The sequence below is a fragment of the Lampris incognitus genome, chromosome 19 (genome assembly GCF_029633865.1).
Source record: "Lampris incognitus isolate fLamInc1 chromosome 19, fLamInc1.hap2, whole genome shotgun sequence".
Taxonomy (NCBI): Eukaryota; Metazoa; Chordata; class Actinopteri; order Lampriformes; family Lampridae; genus Lampris; species Lampris incognitus.
Window position 1 is genome coordinate 26,924,257 of NC_079229.1, and position 24,744 is coordinate 26,949,000.

Below are 24,744 nucleotides of genomic sequence, written 5' to 3' on the forward strand. Positions count from 1 at the left end.
TTTTGTTTAATTGGGTATGTTGGGTATATAGAATTTCGTGTAGTGCTCAAAGCTGTTTGATACGTTGTTTTGTGTGATGTTTCTGGTTATTGCTGTTATACTGATATATGTTCTGTTTTTGCTTGTTGACTTTTAAATTGTAACTGTTGTACTCTTTGACCCCCAAGAAGAATAGTTTCTGCTGAGGCAGTGATTAATGGGGATCTGAAATAAATAAATAAATGACAAAATCGTTTTCTTTTTTATTTTCTTTTTTTTACTCGTGTTACTTGAATTTCACAAGAAATAGTTTTCCTATAACATAACATGTATTCTGGCTGCATTCTGAACTGGAGGTTATTTTACCCAGCAACAGAGATAATTACAAATCTGTAGATAAATTTAACATAAAACAAACAAGCAGGTCAAAACAGAAAACTGTATGAAAACTGAAATTACATCAGTAAATTACACAAACTTTAGAACAATGCCTGCAGTTGGTGCCAGACTTGGGCATAAACATTTTACAAGTAGTGAGGAAAAAATGTTTTGCATAAATACACAAGCAAGCACAAATCTTGTAGTTGAAATTGAGAAGGATTCATGAGTGGCTTTTTCTGTTTTACAGCCCAAGGCTTGAATTAAGTTTGACTTGGGAAGCTGAAATGAGAGAGAGAAAATGGACTTGACCAGCTCTCATTGTTTTCCTGCAGTCGTTTCCTCCAGCGATGCCTCAGGGTGCTTTGAATCTGACTTGACAACCTCATCAGTGACAGGCATCTCTGCTCTAACTGTTTTGTTTAAGCATGCCAACGCTCCCTGGGTTTCTTCAACATTACATCTCTCCAGCACCACACTCGGGATTTTGGTCACTTGTGGATGCTTTGTAATCTTGGTCAGCGGCTCAACGTCATAGCTGTGATTTGATGGCTCTTCCATGGTGCGATCTAACACTCTGCTTTCTTGACTGTAACTTCTTAGGTGACGCTCTGGCAGGAGTGATGGCCTTTTTCGCAGAAGCATTGGCCCTCTTCCTCTTTGGGGTTGTGGCATTTCTTGCACCTCTTTGTGGCCTTGTTTTCCTGAGGTTGATCAGAGGTTCATCATTTGAGCTTTCATCAGTTATCGCCTGTTTCTTCCTTCTGGCTGGGGTGCTTCTTGACAGCAGTGTTTTCATTGCAGGTTTATCGTGCTTTGCAAAAAAGCTTTGCCAAGGGCACGTCATCATCTGAACTGCCATCCTTTCGATCTTGTCTCTTCCTTTTAGTTGCACTACTTCTTGACACCAGCGTCTCCTTTACAGGTTTATGCTGCTCGTCAATAAGCTTTACCACGGGCACATCATCTGAGCTGCCATCTTTTGGTTTTGTTTTCCTCCCATTGGATGAAATCTTTTTATCAGAAAGGCTCTTCCTCGTATTTATTTTTATCAATGGCTCATTGGAGCTGTCCCTGGAAGGCTCCAGTTTCTCTAGAGCACTATTTTTGCTTCTCTTGGTTCTTGTTCTGGACAGCATGAGAGGTACCTCCGTCTGTGGCTGTGTCTTCACTCTGTTGGAGAGTTCATTCAAAGGCTCATCATCTGGGCTAATGCCATCATCATCATCCTTTGTCAAAGAGGTATTAGAAGTGAGAACTGGATACTGTGTCCTTTGACACTGCCATTCATCACCCTGTGACTTTTTTAAATTATCTATCCAAAAAAAAAAAAACCTCTTAGGACAGTGCAACAGAAATTAGGAGCTTCGTTTAGCTGCGTTTTTTCTTCTCAAAATGCCCTCAGATGTCCCCTCATCTACCTACACCATCTGAACAATGAAAAGAAAAAAAAGTATCCTCAAATACAACTTGAAAATTAACAAAAACATCCCTGAACATGGGCTTCTTTTTTTTATGACTGTGCTTGACCTAACTCAGTGTCCAGCTTGGCCATTTCCCGAAGGTAAATTTCAGTGCTCTCGCTGTCAAACACGACAATGTAGATGTTTTTCAGGGAGGAGATGGTGGAGGACACAAAATGGTTGGAGATGGCCTTGATAATCAGCTGGGCCACTGTCTGCTGAGGGAATCCGTTCCATCCAGTGGGTAGTGAGGGAAAAGCGACAGATTTGAGTTCCTTCTCCTCTGCCGCAGCGAGGCAGTTCTTCACCGTTTTCTCCAGCTGGTCCTCACACTCCTCTGAGCCCCACTGGGGAATGTTGCAGTGGATCACGAAGCATGCCGCCATCCCGCTGGCCTGACTTACTGCCACCGACGCTACATCCAATGGCCCCTGTGGCTCTCGGAGCGCCTTCACTCTCTCTAAGAACTCCTGGCCCCCGACTTTCTCTAAGGCGTTGCCCACTCCTTCTTTCAGATCCATCTCTGCGTTTGTGGGGTTAATTATTCCCTCCACTTTGATTGTGCCGATCTTACTGATTTCACTCTCTGTTAGTGAAAGCTTTTGCCTGAGGGAGAGGCTTTTTGCAGAGAGGATGGTGAACCCATCTCCTGGACCGTCCTCCACTGTCGAGTTTTGCACCGCCTCTTGGTAATTTTCCACACTACTCCCCATGCTGTTGGAGCGTTCCTCTCTCTCGGGGAGGGAAACCTTGGCGTTCACCTTTACCTGCCCTCCCCTCTTCTCGAGAAACAGCTCTGGGTGGATACGGGGAAGAACGCCACCGTTTGATATGGTCACCCCCTGCAACAGCTGGTTGAGCTCATCGTCAGTGGCCATTGCCAGCTTGATGTGTCTAGGCGTTATTCTGCCCCTCTTGTTGTCTCGCGCTGCTTTTCCAGCCAACTCCAAGACCTCCGCTGTCAGGTACTCGACGACAGCTGCAATGTAGACGGGTGCCCCCATGCTTATGCGGTACCGCGGCGTCTCCGCGCGGAGATACCTCATCATTCTGCCCACGGGAAAAATGACCCCGGCCCGGGCTGAGCCGGACCGCCTAGTAGCCTTCGTTTTGCCTCCTTCTGCAGACATCCTGCCTCAGCTACCTCGCGTGTAAAGTTGACAAACTTCAGAAACGACGCTGAAAAGTTAAATGGTTGGTCCAATGTTCTCCCCCGGGACGAACTATCGTAACACAACGCGGAGACTCGCTATTCCAATATTATTTCCTGTTTGCGTTGTAGCGAATACACATGTCGATTTCTTATTGGCTAAATCAACTATAATCCGATTGGAGAAGGGAAATAAGTCCCGCCCCCTCTAGGCAGCTTTTCGACAGTACAGAGTAGTCGTCTTTCGTCTGAGACGGCCCGAATTTGCGCAGTGTATACCGGCTTTAAGGTTTTCATGTTATCACAGCCCAGTACGCCTGGTGTTGTGGGAGTTTCTGGAGAATGTGTGCAGCTGCTGCCGAGAGACTTTAAAAAAGGCGGCACGGTGGCGCAGTGGTTAGCGCTGTCGCCTAACAGCAAGAATGTCGCCGGTTCGAACCCCGGGGTTGTCCAATCTTGGGGGTCATCATCTGTGTGGAGTTTGCATGTTCTCCCTTCGTGGGCTTTCTCCGGGTGCCCCGGTTTCCCCCACCATCAAAAAGACATGCGTATTGGAATTAATACTCCTGCCTGTGCCCCTGACCGAGGCATGGCAAGACGAACTGGAGTTGGTCCCCGGGCGCTGCACGGTGGCTGCCCACTGCCCCTAGCTACACAGCTAGGATGGGTCAAATGCAGAGAAAGAATTTCCCCATGGGGGTTAATAATGTAGTGAAAGGTTTTTAGTACCTCTTAGAAACCTGTTAAATAACTAGTTTAATTGAGAAGGTTTTTTTTTAAAACGGGTCAATTCTCCTTTCCAGTTGGTGGCGGTAATGCAGCAAATCGTCGTTTGCCAACCGCCAATAACCCCATGAAGAAGAAGAAAGACGAAGAAGCAGGAGAAGACGTGAAGAAGAAAACGAGGACGCTGCTGCTGCTGCCTTTCCACGTTAGCATGGTTAGCTGCTAGCTGGAGTAGATTTTGTTTACGTCTTCGGTGTCACGATGTCGATTACGCATCAGAACATGAAGGGGTGGGTTTTGGACGCTTGTTCGCTAATTGATCGGGGGCATTCACGATGCATCCGATTGAGCAGAGACCCCAAAGCACGTTTCGGGTATCGTTTCAAGCGGCAATGTTTTCGGATAACTAAAAGTTATTATGGTGCGAACTCCAGCAGTGCGGATGCTGGAAGCAACTCGGACACGATGCCGAAGTTGCGCTGCAAGCCACCGAAGGTAAGCAACCTTGCGCCATCAGCAGCTACGACCCACGCGTACGACCGCTGCTATTTTATGAATACTTCAGAAATCCAAGTATACACGAACACTGCTTTGCACACTTTATCTAATATGTCATATTCCAAAAAAAATCAAATAAAACATCGTAAACCACTCACCAGTATTTGTAATTTCTAAATATCAGAAAAGAAAACGAAAAAACGGTGAACTCAACCAAGGGGAAATTGATTCAAGGACCTACCATCAAAAGGTAGGTTCAGTTTCTTTAATTTTTCAATGTGTCTTCTTAAATTCACTTTTTTTGCAAAATTCAAGACTATGCTGATAAAATTGGGACACTGCCCTTAATTTGCAATGCCAGCAGACATGCAGTCAGCCTTTGCACATCAACCTGCCAGACTTAAATGATTTGTGCAATGATACAGATCAGGTCTGTCATTCTGGAGGGAGCCGAATCCTTGGTGGATGCTGTCAAAGCCCATGGACATTTGAATGGAGCGGCAGATGAAGCAGAGGAGCCCCTCCCTAATCAGGAATGTCCTTTGGCGGCCCTGTGTAACATGGCTAAGGAGCTCTTCCAACTGGAGAACGCTGATGGGGAGGACCGAGTTCAGTTTATTAGTGCTGAGGACAGCTGTCCATCACATCTTGATTTATTCTCTAGGATAACGGAGAACAACTCAGACCTGGCCATGGAGGTTACATTAATGGGAGAGCAATATGTAATACCACCGCATACAGCATTTCTGCTCTCAGATTTCAGCAGAATACAACCACTGGTCCATTGTGAGTAGGTACACTATTGTCCAAGTATTTGGCTGACTTTCCAAAAAGAAAAACTGTTCAGGAAAAAAGACAGCATAATACAGACCAAGTAAAATCAACTGTTATGGTTGTAACATTGCAGACCTTGCTAGGTATCACCTTGATTCTGATTGTCCTGCAACTTGGAAATAAACTGTATTGCTTCTGCAACAATGATTGCATCGAATTTCTGTGACAGTTTTTTTCTTCTTCATACAGCTGGAAAGAGATTTGATCTTATAGTAATGGATCCGCCATGGGAAAACAAGTCTCTCAAAAGAAGTGGAAGGTATACACTTGTGCCCATCCTCAGAAGGGTAAAACAGCATGTGAATGATCACAACAAGGATCAAGTTTTTACTCCACAAACGCATTAAATGACACATTCTGATTACTGTTGTTATTGTTCGTTATTTTATTAAGATACAGTTCCCTGCCTTCATCCCAGCTGAAATATCTCCCCATACCTCTGCTGGCGTCCCTAAACTGTTTAGTTGTCACCTGGGTTACAAATCGGCCCAGCCATCAGCGCTTTGTCCGTGACGAGCTGTACCCGCACTGGGGTGTAGAGGTCTTGGCCGAATGGTTCTGGGTCAAGGTAAAGAAAGAAACCTTGGTGTGACAACTCTTAACAACAGATCACATTTGATCTTATTTTAGATTTAATCCCATGTACCCTTATCCCCTTAGGTCACCAGGACTGGTGAATTTGTATATCCGCTGGATTCACAGCACAAGAAGCCATATGAGGTGCTGATCCTTGGACGATTTCGCTGCAGTGCAGAAGACTCCCAAAGGTGTCCAATTAGACATATTGTGTTCATATAATAGCTGCATTTTCTATTAACATTGTTTTATTCTGTAACCAAAGTCAAATTATGTTTTTCCCTGACCGTCTTTCAGCTCTCCAGCGAAGTCTGTGGCCCCTGTGGAGGATCAGCGTGTGATTGTTAGTCTCCCATCAGCTCTCCACTCTCATAAGCCCTCACTTTCAGGTATGTTAGTACTGCCAGTTTTTATTTTCTTAATAGTAAATCTAAAACATTGCACAGCCAAAAATTACTATCAGAAAAAAAGCTATTTTTATGTTTATATTGACTTCTGTCACTAGAGAGCAGCACACCAGCATTAATGATAACAGGGTTTTTTTCATGTAACTCCCGATCTGAAGTTTTTTAGAATTTTGTTTTTTAATGCGTTTCCGCCTCCCTGGCAACCATTGGTTTCCATTCATTTGTCAATGTTATTGTGGTCAGATAATGGTACAGTTGAAAGCTGACAACATTAGTTTGACTAAAAATAGAGGGGTCTAAATGTTCACTGTGATGGAGTTTCAAGTTGATTACAATATCGTACAGATGTGAATGGAAGCCAGTGGCTGCCGTGAAGGAAGGGAAGCGCATTCAAAAAAATCTAAAACACTATGGTATATCTTGGGAAATGGTCGAGAGCAATGTGAGGTAATTCCTTGTAAATGGGCAAAAGCAGGCAAAAACACTGGTATTGTCCTAAACTCTGTCCACCTGGCATCAGGTCTTCTATTTTGCTGCAAATTATGCTTGCATGTGAACTTACTGAGCTCATTGGTCACCTTGACACAAAATATTGTTCTGACATTAGTTTAATAGCAAACCACCTTCATAAAATCATTAAACAGAACTGCAACATTGGCTATTTTTAGTCAGTTCTGTAGTGTTCATGGGCTCTTATGTTAAATATCAACATCTTAGACTTAAAGAGAGGGTGTTTTCCTATTTTTTGACAAATTGGCATAACTACTGTATGTCTGTGAAACAGATTTGTGACTTTCTTCCTATCAAACGTTGTTAGGTTTCAACAAAACTCATTCGATTTACAGCGCTCTACACCCACCTCTAATGAAATGGGCTGTTTGGGGGGGGTCATTAAGGTAATAATGATAACAGCTCAATTATTCATGAGCTGTAACACTGATTGGCTGGCGGTATTGCTGGGCCCGTCCCCTTCCTTGACAAAAAAAGAAAAAAAGGGCTGACCAAACAGAAGCCACCTCTCAGTTGTCATGGGAGGTGGAAAACAAATTTTCGGTTGATCTTTCCCAGTGTGACATCACGCTGAGAGGGCAATTCTGAATGGCTTGTTCAAATCGTGCTATTTCATGTTGAGATGAAAGCATGAAAGTGGTGCTCCTTGCTGATGGCAAAATCCACCTCAAGACTAAACAATGTTTTCCATAGTACCCCCTTTAAAATTCATATTCATGGTGACACCAGGCATGCTCAGATCGTATCCCCGTTGTCTGCAGGGACGTCTTTCTGCCTTAAGATGTCGCCAGTTGATTTGGTTAGAAATGAACAAATTGGACCAGACTTCCTGACTGTGGATTGATGTGGTGAGATGTGAACCAGAATCAACAGATCACAGAAGGATTTATGAATCAGTATAGAGTATTCAATAGTGCCCCCCCAATCACATCTGTAAAGTAAAAGCAGCGTTTCGACCTCTGGAACATTAGGATCTGTGAGGTTATTATGATTGTAAATTAAAAACGGTGCTGTATCGCATTCCCTCACATGCCGAAAGACTTAATTCCACCAAAGGGTTCTATTGATTGGTTGGGAACTTGTGTATCTTATGTAAGACACATTTTCGCCAGATTTGATTGATTGTCAGTTAATTAAATAAGAGTGTACTTAGAATGAATGCGAGACCTTGACAATGTATATGTGGAAACTAAATGAATAAGAGGGGCTTGACGTCATTTCCCTTCTTCTCAGGGGAAAGGACTTTATTGTGCTGTATGACGAGCAGAACTGGGCAAAAGAACTGTCGTTGCCCTTTCAGTGACATAGAATCCATGGAGATGTCTAGATACTGCAAGTGAAAGTTATCATTTATCACACTGCCACTGTAATAGTGTGATATAGTATGTAGATCCAGAGTGTGAATTATACAATGACAATCAGGCAGGGTCAACTTTTTCTCCAGGGCGTAAAGGGAACTGGTACTGTGCAGGCATGTGCTTCAGTGACCTAACGTCTTACAATCCTTATAGTATCTTGCGTGTTTGATGTAATATCTGTAGTCTGTACATGGTGATAAATCAAATCCATTACACCAGCTCATGGGAGACATACCACACAACTTTTGTAGTCAGGGGTCACCAAAAAAGTATTCTAGAGCAAAACTGCCAGCAAGTCAGACACACACACACACACACACACACACACCATCATTTCCACTCAAACACAGACCCACACAATGCTGTACCAGAACCAAAGACACTATCAATACGCCAGAGAGGTAGGCGGATGTCTTACTACCACACAGCATCCAGGCCTGTGTCTGACTAACATTAAAGGCATGGAACACTAAATAATCTAAAATTGTCAGCCATTTTCTTACTGTGAAAATAGCCTAATAGAAAAAATAAATCAGCATTCCACATAATCTCATTCATCATCATCATTCTGTACTACCAGTAGTCAACACTTTATTAAAAGTTTTAGTGTATTAGTTGAGAAGAGTAGGGTATAATTGTTGTGCATCCCATCAATTTATGAAAGTACCATTTGCCTAAACATCTGGTATGATGGCATACATGTTTAAGTGCAGTCTCCTTCGTAACTCACCTCTTTGCTACTAGGTCCTGCCTACTCCCTGTCCTCCTGACCTCCTCCTGCCTGCTGTAATTCTGACCTCCCTCTGCTTCCTTAATACAACATACATAAATGTAAAACTCACCATCACCCATACTATCCTGCTCAGTATTAATCCTGCATGACAACCACAGAAAATACAAGCTGCATTATAATCTCTTAAGTTCCAGTTCTTACAAGTTTCAACTTACTCTTTTTTTAGCACCAGAAAAGTGCCGGATAGCTCCTCTCCTCTTGCTCATGTTGACTCTGTGAATGAAATCAAATCTAAGTTCAATAAAGTAGTCATACATTTGAACTAATACAATTACTCGGCCTTCAGCACACATGGATTTTAATGTTGTTCAATTACCCAACCAGGAAAAACTCCAGCATTCCTGAGTGAAAACAAAGGCAAACATTAGAAACTAGCTAACGTTAGCATTCATCCGTAGACACCAGACACAATCTAATTCAGAAACTCTGAAGGTAAGAAACTAAAGTGTATTAAACTAGCTAGATGGCTAGCCACTTACATGAACCTACAGCATTTCCATTGGCTTGCGTGAAGCATGTGAGCATAGACTTTAATGAGGATGCGAGCCCCTGCAATGAGGCAGGCAGACAAGACGAACTACCGTCAAGGCTAAGAAATGGTATGGTCCACTTTAGGGTGTCTGAAATCATATTACAAGATTCTTTCAGGCATGAATATGAGAAATTAAGATTACAGGTAAGAAGTCTATATACAGTGCTGCTTGAAAGTATGTGAACCCCTTGAGCAGTTTAGATTTTTCTGTTGTTTTACCATGATTTTCTTATTCTATCATCACCAGTTTTTATGTATGAAATGTCAGATATATGTTTATCAGTTGCATGTACTTGTTTAGTGGGACTTGTTTAAGTAGCCCAAAAACTACATGAAACATGGAATTAGTGTATTTGCAAAAGTAAGTGAACCCCCAGCTGCATTGGTTAAGTCAAGCAGGTAACAGACTGAGGTGAAACACATTTGGGTGCTTAATTAATCATTTAAGCAGACCAATGAAATGAGACATCCTTGGGAAAGGGTTTGGCCTGCACCAATTAAAAGAGAGAGGAAACCAACCAAACCACTGTGGTCCCATACAAATCAACAATGCCGAGAGCAAAGGAGATATCCGAGGACATGAAGAAGAGGGTAGTGACAGCCCATCAGTCTGGGGAGGGATATAAGACCATCTCCAAAAGATTCCAGCTCCATCCATCCACTGTAAGACAAATACTTTACAAATGGAGGGCCTTCAACATGACAGCAACTCTGCCTAGAAGTGGATGCCCATCAAAACTATCACCCAGAAGCACTAGAAAAATAATAAATCAGGTAAAGGCCAACCCACACATCACCTCTAGAGAGTTGCAGACCTCTCTGGTAGCATCTGGGACCAATGTGCATGCGTTTACAATCAGACAGAAATTGAATAGCCATGACATTCATGGGAGGGTTGCTAGAAGGAAGCCTCTGCTCTCAAAAAAGAACAAAGCTGCCCATTTCAACTTTGCCAGAGAGCACTTGGACAAACCAGAGACCTTCTGGAAGTCCATTCTCTGAACAGACGAGTCCAAAATAGAATTATTTGGTCACAATCAAAACCAACATGTTTGGAGAAAAGCCAACACTGCATATGAAGAAAAGAACCTCCTCCCAACAGTGAAGCATGGTGGTGGAAATGTGAAGGTCTGGGGCTGCTTTTCTGCTTCTGGACCTGGACGACTCCATATTATCCAAGGAACCATGAATTCTCCGGCATATCAACAAATTCTTGACCAGAATCTCCTGCCATCAGTCAGGGAGTTGAAGCTGGGACGAAAATGGATTATGCAACAAGACAATGACCCAAAGCATTCCAGTAAAACTACAAAGGCATGGCTTCAGAGAAAGAGGATTTGTACTCTGGATAGGCCCAGTCAAAGTCCGGATCTTAATCCAATTGAAATGTTGTGGCAAGACCTGAAGAAGTTGGTACATACCAGATGTCCCTCCAACCTCTCTCAACTGGCTGAGTTCTGCAAGGAGGAGTGGGCAAAAATCCCCATAAGCAGATGCGAGAGACTGGTTACAGAAGACGTTTGGTTGAAGTAATGGCTGCAAAAGGAGGAGCCACAAGCTACTAATACAAGGGTTCACATACTTTTGCACATGTTAAATTTTCAGTTTTTGTGAAATAAACTACGTTTGTTGAATTAAATAATGAAAATATATCTCTTTTTGTGTGTGTGTCCATTATTTGGAAGGTGTGCTTTACAAATTGGGATTTGGATGTATGTGTAATAAGCTTATTTTAATGTTTTTTACAAAAACAGTGACCATGTCTGGAGGGTTCACAAACTTTCAAGCAGCACTGTATACATATATATATAATATATAGCGACTAATGAGGAGCGGAATATCACATACACACACACACACACACACACATATATATATACACACACACACACACACATACATACATATACTATATACATATATATGTTTCAACCTCCCCGACCTGTTGGTTTTACCTCGTTTGGGGAGTCCAAGTCTTACTTTATTCAATTAATTAGTTAAGTTTGTTTATTTAGTTAGTTAGTTAGTGGGTTTCCTCCGGGTGCTCCGGTTTCCTCCCACAGTCCAAAGACATGTAGGTCAGGTGAATCGGCCGTACTAAATTGTCCCTAGGTGTGTGTGTGTGTGTGTGTGGGGGCTCTGTGATGGCCTGGCGGCCTGTTCAGGGTGTCTCCCCACCTGCTGCCCAGTGACTGCTGGGATAGGCTCCAGCATCCCCGCGACCCAGAGAGCAGAATAAGCAGTTTAGATAATGGATGTATTATTATTAATTAGGGGGGGTCAGACCCCCCATATCCCCCGAATCATTCGAACCGTGTGTAGATTAAGATGAGGTTCAGGATGAATTTGATCTCTGTATCTCCTGGTTTATGGCGTTAGGGTTGTCATCTCTGCATGCCAGTTAATGCTTGGCAGTTTGTTTTTCGCAATTGATTTGGCCATTGTATAACTTGTGGCATATGTTAGTTTTATTCTTCTTTTTTTTTTCTTCTTTTTTTTTTACATTTTTACCCCTTTTTCTCCCCAATTGTACCTGGCCAATTACCCTATTTTGTGAGCTGTCCTGGTCTTTGCGCCACCCCCTCTGCCGATCCGGAGAGGGCTGCAGACTACCACATGCTTCCTCTGATACATGTGGAGTCGCTAGTTGCTTCTTTTCACCTGACAGTGAGGAGTTTCGCCAGGGGGACGTAGAACATGGGAGGATCATGCTATTCCCCCGAGTCCCCCCCGAACAGGCGCCGTGTCCGACTAGAGGAGGCACTAGTGCAGTGCCCAGGACACATACCTACATCCGGCTCCCTACACGCAGACAAGGCCAACTGTGTCTGCAGGGACACCTGACCGAGCTGGTGGTAACACGGGGATTCAAACCGGCGATCCCCGTGTTGGTAGGCAACGGAATAGACCGCTACGCAACCCGGATGCCCCATATGTTAGTTTTATTCTTGAAAGACCAGGGAAACTAGGAGATGTTGTGAGTGGGTATGGTGGAACAAGCGCCCATCTTCCATCAGGGCTGGAGACTCGCTGATTTCATTCAACGAAGGCTCAAATACTTCCCTCTTCCACGCCTACCTTAATCTAAAGATGGTCTCTAAACATCACTGGGATATGGGTTTTTGGCATTTATTGGCTACTTTCAAACCGCTTTGACTTGCATCACTACTGGTGGTCTATTTATTGCACACTTAGAGTAATTTCTTTAGAAATGACATGCACTCTGTGCAAAATGCTATTATCACTGTTCAGTGCTCTGTGGTGCCTGTGGGTTGACATACCAGTATATCTGCTAATTGCTGACTCTTTTAGTGAGTCGCTTTACTACTTACTACTTTTTATTTTTACTAATCCCCGTGGGGCAATTATTTTTCTGCATCTAACCCATCCTAGCTGTGTAGCTAGGAGCAGTGGGCAGCCGCTAGTGCAGCATTTTGGGACCACCTCCAGTTCTTCTTTCCATTGCCTTGGTCAGGGGCACAGACAGGAGTATGAACCCCAATATGCATGTCTTTTTGATGGTGGGGGAAACTGGAGCACCGGAAGGAAACCCACACAGACACGGGGAGAATATGCAAAATACACACAGAGGACGACCTAAGATGACCTTCAAGGTTGAACAACCCCGGGGTTCGAACCCAGGACCTTCTTGCTGTGAGGCGACAGCGCTAACCACTGCACCACCATGCTGCACTGCTTTGGATAAACATGGTGGCTAAATGAGAAGATGTAAATATTAATATGTATTTCTGTTATCAAACATTAGAGGGGCTGAACCCAAGTCTCGCTGAGATACAGCTGGGTGAAATTCCAGATATTAGATATGAACAAAGCCTTTGTGTCAGGGGATAGTGTGCTAGTCAAGACCCCTGTCACTACCTCTGGAGCGTTTAAAGTGTTAGTTTTCTACAGTCCACGTTATGTCTCTGGAGTCAGAAGGAACTGACAGAATCCCAGGATGAAATCCCAACAGAGCCATTGTTGTTCTACAGATGATGCATGCCTTTCGCTCACAGCAACAATGGTTAATTAAGTACCTGCAATTAATTGTTAATTAAGTACATGAAAAGCTCTATACAACTTCTTATTATTATCGTTACCTGGGATTGCAACATGGGGTTGCATTTTAACATGCAAGGGCATTAACAATGTATTCCTCCTTTGAGCACATCTGTAGCGATTGTACAACAAAATATTCTTAGACGGCCATCATTCAGCACACCCACTCCTGCTCTCCTTACAAGTTATTTATCCTCTGGATGGCATTCGTGTGCCGGTTGAGTGTGCCAGCGTCCTCCAGAGATATCAGGCTGCCGTCTGGTTCTACATTCAGAGGTGAACAAGAACTCCTGACCCACGACTTTGCTCTCTCTCACCCCCCCAGCTGTGGGTCCTGACGGTGACGTCATGCTCGCGGTAGAGGAGGCGAGGGATGCTGATACTCCCTCACAGATAAAATACATCCTTGCCAGATGGTCTGACTGCTGAAAAAAGAAACTGCTTCTTTGAATGTGAATATTATTTTCATTAATTAGGGCTTGCTGAAGCTTTCACAGTTGTGACAAGTTGACTCTCCTGAACTACTGTTGTAATCAGTGGTTATTTTGGCTGCACTGTCCTCTAGTCTGTCTCCTGCACATGCATGCAGTCAGTCATGTGGCTTACATTGCTTTTCAGTTGGGTGATTGGATGTATGTTTTGTTAAAAATCCATCCATTATCTAAGCCGCTTATCCTGCTCACAGGCTCGTGGGGATGCTGGCGCCTATCCCAGCAGTCACTGGGCAGCAGGTGGGGCGACACCCTGGACAGGCCGCCAGACCATCACAGGGCCAACACACACACACACACACACACATTCACACCTAGGGCCTATTTAGTACGGCCGATTCACCTGACCTACATGTCTTTGGACTGTGGGAGGAAACCGGAGCCCCCGGAGGAAACCCACGCAGACACAGGGAGAACATACAAACTACACAGAGGACGACCTGGGACGACCCCCAAGGTTGGACTGCCCTGGGGCTCGAACCCAGGACCTTCTTGCTGTGAGATGACCACTGTGCCACCATGCCACCCTTTGTTTATATATATCAGCTTATTTTAAGTAATGAGGGTTTTTGTGTTTGTGCTTAGAAAATGTAGTTGTTTGTTGCTCATATGAAAACAGCCAGATGTATAACACATTTGGTAGCAGTTGATTAGGGCAAAGCAATTCATTTACTCTGAACGGTCGTCAGTCTAATTGGACTAATGGAGCAGCCTTGTACAGCATGATTAATTTCTCACCTGGCCGCCCCCCGTATCATTTGAAGAGGGCTGTGTGGCGGTGCTGTCTGAATGACAGTTACCTGGTGAGAAAGCAGCCATTTAAAACATTTCTGCCCTTTCTTACCAAAAAAGAGAAAAGACAAGCACATTGTTCTCTTTCAGAGTTAAGAGGCTAATTAGACCTTTTATTCACCCTCTAGCTTCGAGCGCTGAGTCACCAGAAGGGGCTTCGTTAGTCGCAGAAATGCATGTTTGGCCTTTACCCATCTCTGCCCGGTGTGCATAGAAAGGAAGGCAGGGGGAGTTGGCAGTGTATAGGCTGGGTTGTGTGCGTACGTGTATTTGGTTGCGGTTGATCTCATTAGCTCCCAGAGCATCAGCTGAGTTGAGTATTAGGGGGGCGTGAGTGTGCATGCCGGCAAGACCGACCAGCGCAGGGGCGGAGGTGAAATGAAACGAATCTGTCAGGTGTGCAGCCCCTGGAGAGTCATTGTTCACAGACTCAAGGTCAGGACCATCCTCCACAAGCTAGCGCCACGGCAAGAAGTGCCAAGGCTGTTTCCCGTGCCATGTGCCGCCTACAGTGCCTCAAGACTACTGGACCAGAATGCACTCAATAGAAACCAACCCCCGTAATCCCGATCTGGCTCCAGAGTTGTGAAAACCGAAATGCTCAATTGAATCGGCTGCCTCTCATTCATTCCTTTGTCCCCTCCCCTCCCCCCACTTCCTCTCATAGAGGTGTTGATGCCGTACGTCGGAGCTGAAGCCAAGTGCCTGGAGCTGTTTGCCCGAAGCCTGCAGCCGGGGTGGACCAGCTGGGGTAACGAAGTACTCAAGTTTCAGCACACCAGCTATTTCACAGCGACACCCACAGATGAGCCGGCAGACACCCCTTCAGGTGAAACCGCAGGCAGACGCCCAGAGGCCGTCGTCATCTCGGCCGGCGAACCCCCTCCTCCTTTATCACCGACTGATGGATGACTGCTGTTGAACAGCCATTCATTCGCCGATGTCAGTATATAGGTTTGATTTTTGAAAAGTTTAAGACCCCACACCCCCACCCACCCCCCCCAAAAAAAACAAAAAAACCCCATCTTCCATCACATTCCCTTTGATCTATTTTTTTCTATTCATTTGGGACCTTTGGTATCCACTTTCTGGATCTTAGTATGTTTTGGAGGTGGTGAATCAGGGAGTGGGTGATGCTGTGGGAGAGATGAAAGTGCATTTCTGCGGAGCTCAGATCAAGGTTTGGGTTTTGAACTTCCCCTGTTACCGTTAGAAAAACAGCTCTCCGTTTTTCCTCTTTTTGATTTTTGATTATTTATTTATTTAGTTTACTCCAAGTAACGGGTGTAATTTGGCCCGATGTCGATATTGGCAGTGACTGGCTGACATATCCCTGTTTGTAAATATTTTACGTTGTTTTTAAATGTATTGCCTTTTTTTTTTTCAATACAGTTGACTAGAAAACTTTTTTCACCGGCGGCTCCTCTTTTCCTCTGAACTGTCTCTGATTCATCGAACACGTCGCAGCGACGTCACAACTCACGCTGCTTATTATATAAAACTGCATAACAAGCCAATAGCACATAAGCAACCCCCCCCCCCCCCCGCTTTTTCTCCCCTATTGTACCCGGCCAATTCCCCCACTCTTCCGAGCCATCCCGGTCACTGCTCCGCCCCCTCTGCTGATCCGGGGAGGGCTGCAGACTTCCACATGTCTCCTCTGATACATGTGGAGTCGCCAGCCGCTTCTTTTCACCTGACAGTGAAGAGTTTAACCAGGGGGACGTAGCGCGTGGGAGGATCACACTATTCCCCCAGTTCCCCCCTCCCCCCCAAACAGGCACCCCGGCCGACCAGAGGAGGCGCTAGTGCAGCGACCAGGACTCATACCCACATCTGGCTTCCCTCCCGCAGACACGGCCAATTGTGTCTGTAGGGACGCCCGACAAAGCCGGAGGCAACACGGGGATTCGAAGCGAAGATCCCTGTGATGGTAGGCAAGGGAATAGACCGCTACGCCACCCACACCCATTCTAGAGAGACTTTTCCCTCCTGCCAACCATAATGCAAGAGCTGATGCTGATGTTTTTCCCTCAAAACGGTCTGAAAGACGGACACGGTATCAACTAACAACCATCACTGCACCCCTTCACCTCCCTGCCTTGTTGAGTTGATCCTCTCTAATGAGTCTGTGGTCTTCTGGGGGGGCTGTCATTCAGCCAGATGAGGATGAGTAACTGCCACCGCAGCACAGTGCATGGCACAGCTAATGAAGCCGGAGCGAGACTCCTGCAGGATCACTCGCACATTATCTTGTCATGTTTCTCTCTTTTACTCCATCTCTCCTTTTGTGTGTGTGTGTGTGTGTGTGTGTGTGTGTGTGTGTGTGTGTGCCTGTCTCATTCACATAACATGACATACACACACTTCTGTCTCTGTATTTTTTATTTTTCATCCTAAAAAATGTTGGCGAGGATGAGAATAAATGGGCATTTTAATTTAAATGCATTCATCTTGGGGCAAGGTTGAAGATGCCCCCAAAGTTTTCAGGAAACATTAAAATTTGAAAGTTGCACCAAACTCGGCTTGTGTCCCTCAACTCCAGCTATTTGGGTACTCAAGTGACTGTAACTAAAAAGGTTAATGGCCAAATAAATGGCTGATTCTATTTTTAACCTCTACGAGGTATACCGCTACCCACTTTTTTTGGGGGGGGGGACTTGGAGCAGTGGCGAACGCACCGGCGGATGAAGATTACACAGATAGTATATGAAAAATGACAGCACATAGCCCGGGTGTCTGAAGCGTTCTGCGCTGCGGCTCAGAGGAGCATAGTGGAGCGTGAAGGTGCTCCGTACATATAACGGTATAGGAGGTGGGAGGTGTTACGAGGAGATTGATCTCCCTCCTCGTTCTCCTCTGTCCTGCTGACTCCTGGGAGTCCGGGCTCAGACCTGTGACAGAGCTTGTCTCTTCTTACACGTATTGAACCTGCTGTCACCTTGCTGCCTTGATGCCCACGATGCGTGTACGTAGGAGACCGCTGTGCTGATGGACCATAGCTTTAAGCTTTCTGATAGTGAAAACACTTTTGTTGTTTGTAGATTTTTTTTTTTTTGTGTAGGGTTTAAAATCATTGTGTGTGGTTTAGTAATCCCCTGGTTCTGAGAATCCAAACTATTTTTCACAGAATGAAACCTTGGACAGTTTCGAATTAAGCACACAAAGCCTTATTATCTATTAGATTACTTAATTTACTTTTAATTTGGGAATGGCATTGGGACTGAAACTGAGTTGTGCCCGGTATCATTGTGGTGTATATTCTGTTGTGTATGAATAAGTACAACTGTTTCTGTAATGACAAAGTTGAATCAGTTCATCTGGTTCCAACGTTTATCGACAGATATGTTTCATCACTCATCTAAGTGTCCTCTTCAGTCTCAACTGACTGCAGGTATCCCCACCCTTATAAACAAATTCAGTGGCACAACGACCGAAAACAACGATCAGTTTCATATGCAAATTACCACGACCATTAACTAGAGTGGCCATGTGTACTATTCACAGAGGATTGGGGAATGTTTGCAATCACAGCATTGTAAGAGGGTGACAGATGTACTCTTAGGCCCCCCCCCCCGGTTCAGGGATGGTCGTTCCCTCTTCACATAGATGGCCTCTTTGACTCCCCGTTCAAACCAGCGTTCCTCCCTATCAAGGATGTGCACATCCTGGTGTGAGTCTGCATGCATGGCCACATGAGGGTGACTGCATCTCTTGCCCATGTACTAATCTTTCTATTGTCTCTGACATAATGGTGATTGCCACTTGTCTGTGAGTTTATGTTTGGTCTGGGTAGGTTGTAAAAACTGAATTGCCCTTCTGGGGTAAATAAAGTTGTCTGAATCTGAATCATCCTTGAAAGAGTGGCCACTGGCCTGTAGATGGTGTAGACTGCAGAGTCCTGGCCTGACGTGTTAGCTCTCCTGTGTTGTGCCGTCCTCTTGGCCAGCATCTGTTTGGTTTCCCCAATGTACAAGTCACGGCAATCCTCCCGGCCCTTAACAGCGTACACTTTATTGCTCTGTTTGTGCCGGAGGACCCGATCCTTGGGGTGGACCAACTTCTGGTGCAGCGTGCTTTGGGGTTTGAAAACAACTGAGACGCAGTGTTTGGAAGACACGTGTCTCAACTTTTCCGACCATCCCACCAAATACGGAATCACCACTATTCCCCAATCCTCTGTGAATCGTACAAATGGCCATTGTAACTCTAGTTAATGGTCACGGTAATTTGCATATGAAACTGATCGTTGTTTTCAGTCGTTATGCCACTTTGTTGTTTATAAGGGTGGGGGTACCTGCAGTCAGTTGAGGCTGAAGAGGTCACTTAGATGAGTGATGAAACGTTTCTCTCAACGTCGTGTCCAGATGAACTGATTCAACTTCCTGTGAGTTCCTTACCTGGATTATTGAGCATGCATAAAGACATTTCTGCAATGCTATAATTCTTGAGGAGAGAAGGCAGAATATTATCTACATCATCTCGGTGAGGCCCAGAAGCCTCAGTCTAAAAGGAGTTGAAGGTGGGGTACTTTTGAGTTAACATGAGCTGATGATGCTGGAAAGACAGACATGATTGACACCCTGCGGGGTACTAGTGGTCGCTGCAGGCGGCGACAAGCTTCTGACGTTGTTTCTGCCATTTGTTAGACTCCTGCTTTGTTTGTCGTCGCTGCAGGACCTTGATTCTCTTTGTGTGTGTTCTGATGAGAGCTACGGCGGTTAGGTCTGGGCAAAATTCAATATTATCGTTTATTGTCTTTTCAGTGGTATAACAGGATGACATTTGGATATTGTCCTATTGTAATAAGTCAAGTCAAGTTTATTTTTATAGTCCAAATTCACTAGGTAGTCCCGAAGGGCTTTACAGTCAGTACAATATACATACAACATTATACGATATACAACACCTTCTATCCCTGGACCCTAAACCCGAAGGAGGAAAAACTCCACAAGAAAAATCTTATAAGGAAAAAATAAAAATATGGGAGAAACCTCGGGGAAGAGCGACAGAGGAGAGATCCCTCTTCCAGGACGGACAGGCATGCAATAGGTGTCAAATGCACAAAATATACAAAACATGACAGCATTGTAATGTAACATCATATATTACACACAGAGCAAGGTAAACAGTTAATGCATACAATTGATGACATTTAAATTAAATTTAAATGGGTAATAAACTTGTTAAGAGAGAGCAATGCAAATTTAGTGAATCTGTATCCATGCAAGACAACGTCAGGAACCTCACAGATGCAGTGTAGAGCCGGCAGGACCCTGTGCCACAAACCCAGCTCTGCTCAGTGGAGCCCTGCAGAGAGAATAGACTTCACATGCACACAAGAGGCGAGGCAGCTATGACCAAGGGAAAACAGGACGCATCACAAACAGTCTCTGAAGTCATCAGGCGATCGAAAGAGAGAGAGAGAGAGATGGTCCATGGTCATCAGACAGTCGATGAAGGAAGAAAAATTGTCCTGGAAAGCGAGAAAGAGAGACAGAGATAGAGAGAGAAAGCAAAATGGGCACGCATATGCTCGAAGATACAAACAGAAGTTAGAATGGTGCAATGCATTAAGAAAGTTCAGGAACATCCTCGTCGGCAAGACAAAACCAAGAGATGAATCCTAAGACCTACAGTTATACATACATTGACAGTGAGACCCTCCCAAAAGAGGATGGTTGTGAGACTCCTGCTAGTTTGTTATCATCGCTGCCGGATCTCGATTCTCTTTTCGTGTATTCTTATGAGATCTGCAGCGGTTAGGGCTGGGCAATAATTCAATGTTATCGTTTATTGTCTTTCCAGTTGTATCGTATCAGGGTGAAATTTGGGATATGATCATATTGTGTGATAAGCAATTTTGTTGTCTAGATGAATGAAAACGAGATTTTATTACCTAAAATTTCTCACAAAATGAGGTCTGACATGTTTGAGGAGGTATTATTTGAATACTTTGATAGCATACTTTACCAAACAGTTCAATGTGATTCTTAAATATGGTGGTGGGGGATGGAAAGGGGGGGGGGGGGCAAACCATAACAACATGGTTGAACTTGGATATTAGCTATTGATATTTTAGTTTTGGTCAGTAAAGTTCTTCAACAAGCTTGTTCTGCCGTATGCGTTTGTTAGCCACAGCATGTCTGGTTCTCCTTCAAACTGGCCACCGCACTGTCCTCCCCGCCACTAACCATGTAAATGAGAAGTGTTACTCACGGAGATCGCTGGTTCAAATCCCTGTTTTACCTCCGGCTTGGTCGGGCATCCCTACAGACACAATTGGCCGTGTCTGTGGGTGGGAAGCCGGATGTGGGTACGTGTCCTGGTTGCCGCACTAGCGCCTCCTCTGGTCGGTCGGGGCGCCTGTTCAGGAGGAGGGGGAGGGGGAACTGGGGGGGGGATAGCGTGATCCTCCCACACGCTACATCCCCCTGGTGAAACTCCTCACTGTCAGGTGAAAAGAAGCAGCTGGCGACTCCACATGTATCGGAGGAGGCATGTGGTAGTCTGCAGCCCTCCCCGGATCAGCAGACGGGGTGGAGCAGCGACCGGGACGGCTTGGATGAGTGGGGTGATTGGCCAGATACAATTGGGAAGAAAAAGGAGGGAGGGGGGGGATCCAACAAAAAAAGAATAGTGTTACTGATTTGGAAACGGCAATATAGAAAGTATCAAAAAGGACATTTGTTTGCATGGAAATCTTCAGCATCATAACATTAACTGAGGCAGTGTACCGATGAGGTAGTGGGATAAACATTTCATCACTCCAGAGAGTCCTTCTGCTTCATTTATTTCATCAATTTTTAAACAAGCTTTACTCACGCGTAAAAAAAAAAATCAACTTCGACCTATCACAGTGTTACATGAGGAACGGCGTGTGCGCACATGTACATTGTAGAGAATTCCTGAACCCTGTTGTCTGTTGATTTGACTAAAACCATGCAATGGCATTTCTTTCTTTTAACTTGGTAGAAAGAGGAAAACTACTCGGCGATGTGCCTGTAACTAACAAAGCCAGTCTGGTTGCCAGGGGTGTCTCCATAGAGAGGTAGGCAAGGGTATTGTCTGCATTTACTTGGAAACGTAGTGCAAATCAGAAATCATCACACTCATCCTTGACTCTCAGAGAAGCCCTACTGCAAAACAAGGCGTGAATGCGTTTACTCCGGGGATGTGAGAGATACCGCATCGTGTCCGTTCCACAAAGGTTTCATCAGCTTGCTATTCACTGAGGTCTTCTCAATTTCTTCTCTTTTCAATGTCGTTCTTTATCCCCCCCCCCCCCGATACACAGGCTCCTGAATGGCTTGTAAAATGACTTTAGCCCCGGAGAACACAGCCGTTGAGCCGGGTCGTTCGTGTGGCAGCATTGCACCAAAATTTCTTTTGTCCCATTTCGTTTGGGCGACTATGTTGTATCTCATGGCTCACAAAATGTGCGCTGTTTTCTCACAATATTCAGAAGGGAAGAGGTACAGTAAGATGGGTTGAAGACAACAGTAGGGCTCCCTCCTGCTTCCCTTGTCTCCACCTGAGGGTTGATCTATTTAAAGTTCCTTTATGACAGTCTGCCCCCTGTTCACAATCTCCTGTTCTGCCCCCTTCACAACCGTCTTGGTGTCATCGTCTCCTCCCTGTGCTCTCCTTCCCCATCGCCGACTTTCATGCTCGGCGGTGCTTCTCTCTGACCACGTAATCACTCTAAAACATGCAACCCACTGCGCCGCATGATGTCACCGCGGTCATTAGGACCTTTCCTCCAGGCGCCAGCTCGGGGTAAGTGTCCTGTCTACCGCTACATAAAGCTCTGCAGCCCAGACTTGGACCCTACCCCACCCTCCCCATCCCCAGTCCCTCCTTTTCCTCCTCATTTCTCCTGTAATAGCCTGCTAAAGTCAGGGTAAAGAGGCCAGTGTGAGCCGGCTAAAACTTAACCGTCTCTAGTCTAATACCTGAGCATAAATAACCATTTCTAACTGTGTACTTAAATTTAACCGTGTCTAATCCAATAGCACTAAAGCAGATGATCAGAGTGGATGTCCTGAAAACTGTCCTGAAATATTGATAGTATACGTTGAAATTTGTTGCATGCAGGGGGAAGGGTGTAAATCTGAGAAAGGGATTTGCTATGTTGACATGTCGTCTCATGAGGCCAGACACATATGTGTGTTCTTGTCACGAGGTGGCGTAGTCACGTCCGGCCCCGAGAGACTAGTTAACATGCATCGTATTCACATGACAGTACATTAGCAATTAACATGTTTTGGGACTTACAAATATTTTACACTGCTCAAAAAAATAAAGGGAACACATAAGCAATGCAATGTAGCTCCAAGTCAATCACACTTTTGAGATATCAACCTGTCCAGTTAGGAAGCAACACTGATTTGTGAATCAAATTCACCTGTTGGTAAATTGTCTAATTTCCACCAGGTGGAAATTAGACAATTTGCAAGACAACCCCTATAAAAGGAATGGATTTGCAGGTGGTGGCCACAGACCATTTGCCTGTCCTCATCTTTTCTGGCCGATCTTTGGTTAGTTTTTCATTTTGCTAGTGCCCTCACCACTAGAGGTGGCATGAGGCGGTATCTGCAACCTACAGAAGTTTGCTCAGGTAGTGCAGCTCATCCAGGATGGCACATCAATGCGTGCTGTGGCAAGAAGATTTGATGTGTCTCCCAGCACAGTGTCCAGAGCATGGAGGAGGTACCAGGAGACAGGCCAGTACACCAGGAGACGTGGAGGGGGCCGCAGGAGGACAACAACCCCGCAGCAGGACCGCTATCTGGTCCTTTGTGCAAGGAGGAACAGGAGGAGCACTGCCGGAGCCCTACAAAACGACCTTCAACAGGCCACTAATGTGCAGGTTTCTGCTCAAACAGTGAGAAACAGAATGCATGAGGATGGTATGAGGGCCCGACGTCCACAATTGGGGCCTGTGCTCACAGCCCAACACCGTGCAGCCCGATTGACCTTTGCCAGAGAACATCTTGGTTGGCAGATTCGCCATTGGCGCCCTGTGCTCTTCACAGATGAGAGCAGGTTCACACTGAACACATGTGACAGACGTGAGAGAGTCTGGAGACGCTGTGGAGAACGTTCTGCTGCCTGCAACATCCTCCAGCATGACCGGTTTGGCGGTGGGTCAGTGATGGTCTGGGGAGGCATATCCTTGGAGGGCCGCACAGACCTCTACGTGCTAGCCAGAGGTACCATGACTGCCATTAGGTACCGGGATGAGATCCTCAGACCCCTTGTCAGACCATATGCTGGTGCAGTGGGCCCTGGGTTCCTGCTCATGCATGACAATGCTCGTCCTCATGTGGCCAGAGTGTGTCAGCAGTTCCTGTATGTCGAGGGCATTGATGCTATGGACTGGCCTGCACGTTCCCCAGACCTGAATCCAATCGAGCACCTCTGGGACATCATGTCTCGTACCATCCGCCAACGCGATGTCGCACCACAGACTGTCCAGGAGTTGACCGATGCCCTGATCCAGGTCTGGGAGGAGATCCCTCAGGAGACCATCCGTCGTCTCATCAGGAGCATGCCCAGACGTTGTAGGGAGTGCATACAGGCACGTGGAGGCCACACATACTACTGAGCCTCATTTTGAATCGTCTTGAAGAATTTCCACAGAAGTTGGATCAGCCTATGTTCTCATTTTCCACTTTGAGTTTGAGTATGATTCTGAATCCAGACCTTAATTGGCTAATGATTTTGATTTCCATTGATCATTCTTAGGTTATTTTGCTCTAAACACATTCCTCTGTCTAATAAATAAAGATTTTCAGCTGAAATATTTCATTCATCGAGGTCTATATTGTGTTTTTAGGTGTTCCCTTTATTTTTTTGAGCAGTGTACATACATCTGTTAGCCTAGGTTGAGATGTGTAAGTGTCAGTAAAATAGGAAACAGCCCATTCATTTTTTTTTGGGGGGGGGGTGGGGGGGTTCTCCCTTTTTTCCCCCAATTGAATCCAGCCAGTTACCCGCTCTTCCTTTCAAGCTGTCCCAATTGCTGCTCCAACCCCCTCTGCCAATCCGAGGAGGGCTGCAGACTACCACGTGTCTCCTCCGATACACGTGGGGTCACCAGCCGCTTCTTTTCACCTGACAGTGAGGAGTTTCACCAGGGGGACATAGCGTGTGGGAGGATCATGCTATCCCCCCCCAGTTCCCCCTCCCCCCC

General features: G+C 45.3%; 2 protein-coding genes across 2 annotated transcripts; one reads left to right on the forward strand and one right to left on the reverse strand.

Annotated features, from left to right (window-relative positions):
• Positions 1 to 956: 956 nt before the first annotated feature.
• Positions 957 to 2,950, reverse strand: LOC130129634 (core histone macro-H2A.2-like). The gene is made up of 3 exons (XM_056299224.1): positions 1,883 to 2,950; positions 1,191 to 1,586; positions 957 to 1,061 (listed from the first exon to the last, which is right to left on the reverse strand). Exons 1-3 carry the CDS (start codon positions 2,948 to 2,950, stop codon positions 957 to 959), a joined length of 1,569 nt encoding a protein of 522 aa, XP_056155199.1.
• A 921-nt stretch (positions 2,951 to 3,871) lies between these two features.
• On the forward strand, positions 3,872 to 15,458 carry mettl4 (methyltransferase 4, N6-adenosine). Its single transcript, XM_056299225.1, has 8 exons — positions 3,872 to 4,191; positions 4,379 to 4,444; positions 4,620 to 4,980; positions 5,218 to 5,287; positions 5,422 to 5,596; positions 5,689 to 5,795; positions 5,902 to 5,993; positions 15,214 to 15,458. Exons 1-8 carry the CDS (start codon positions 3,958 to 3,960, stop codon positions 15,456 to 15,458), a joined length of 1,350 nt encoding a protein of 449 aa, XP_056155200.1. The 5' UTR covers positions 3,872 to 3,957.
• The last annotated feature ends 9,286 nt before the right edge of the window (positions 15,459 to 24,744 follow it).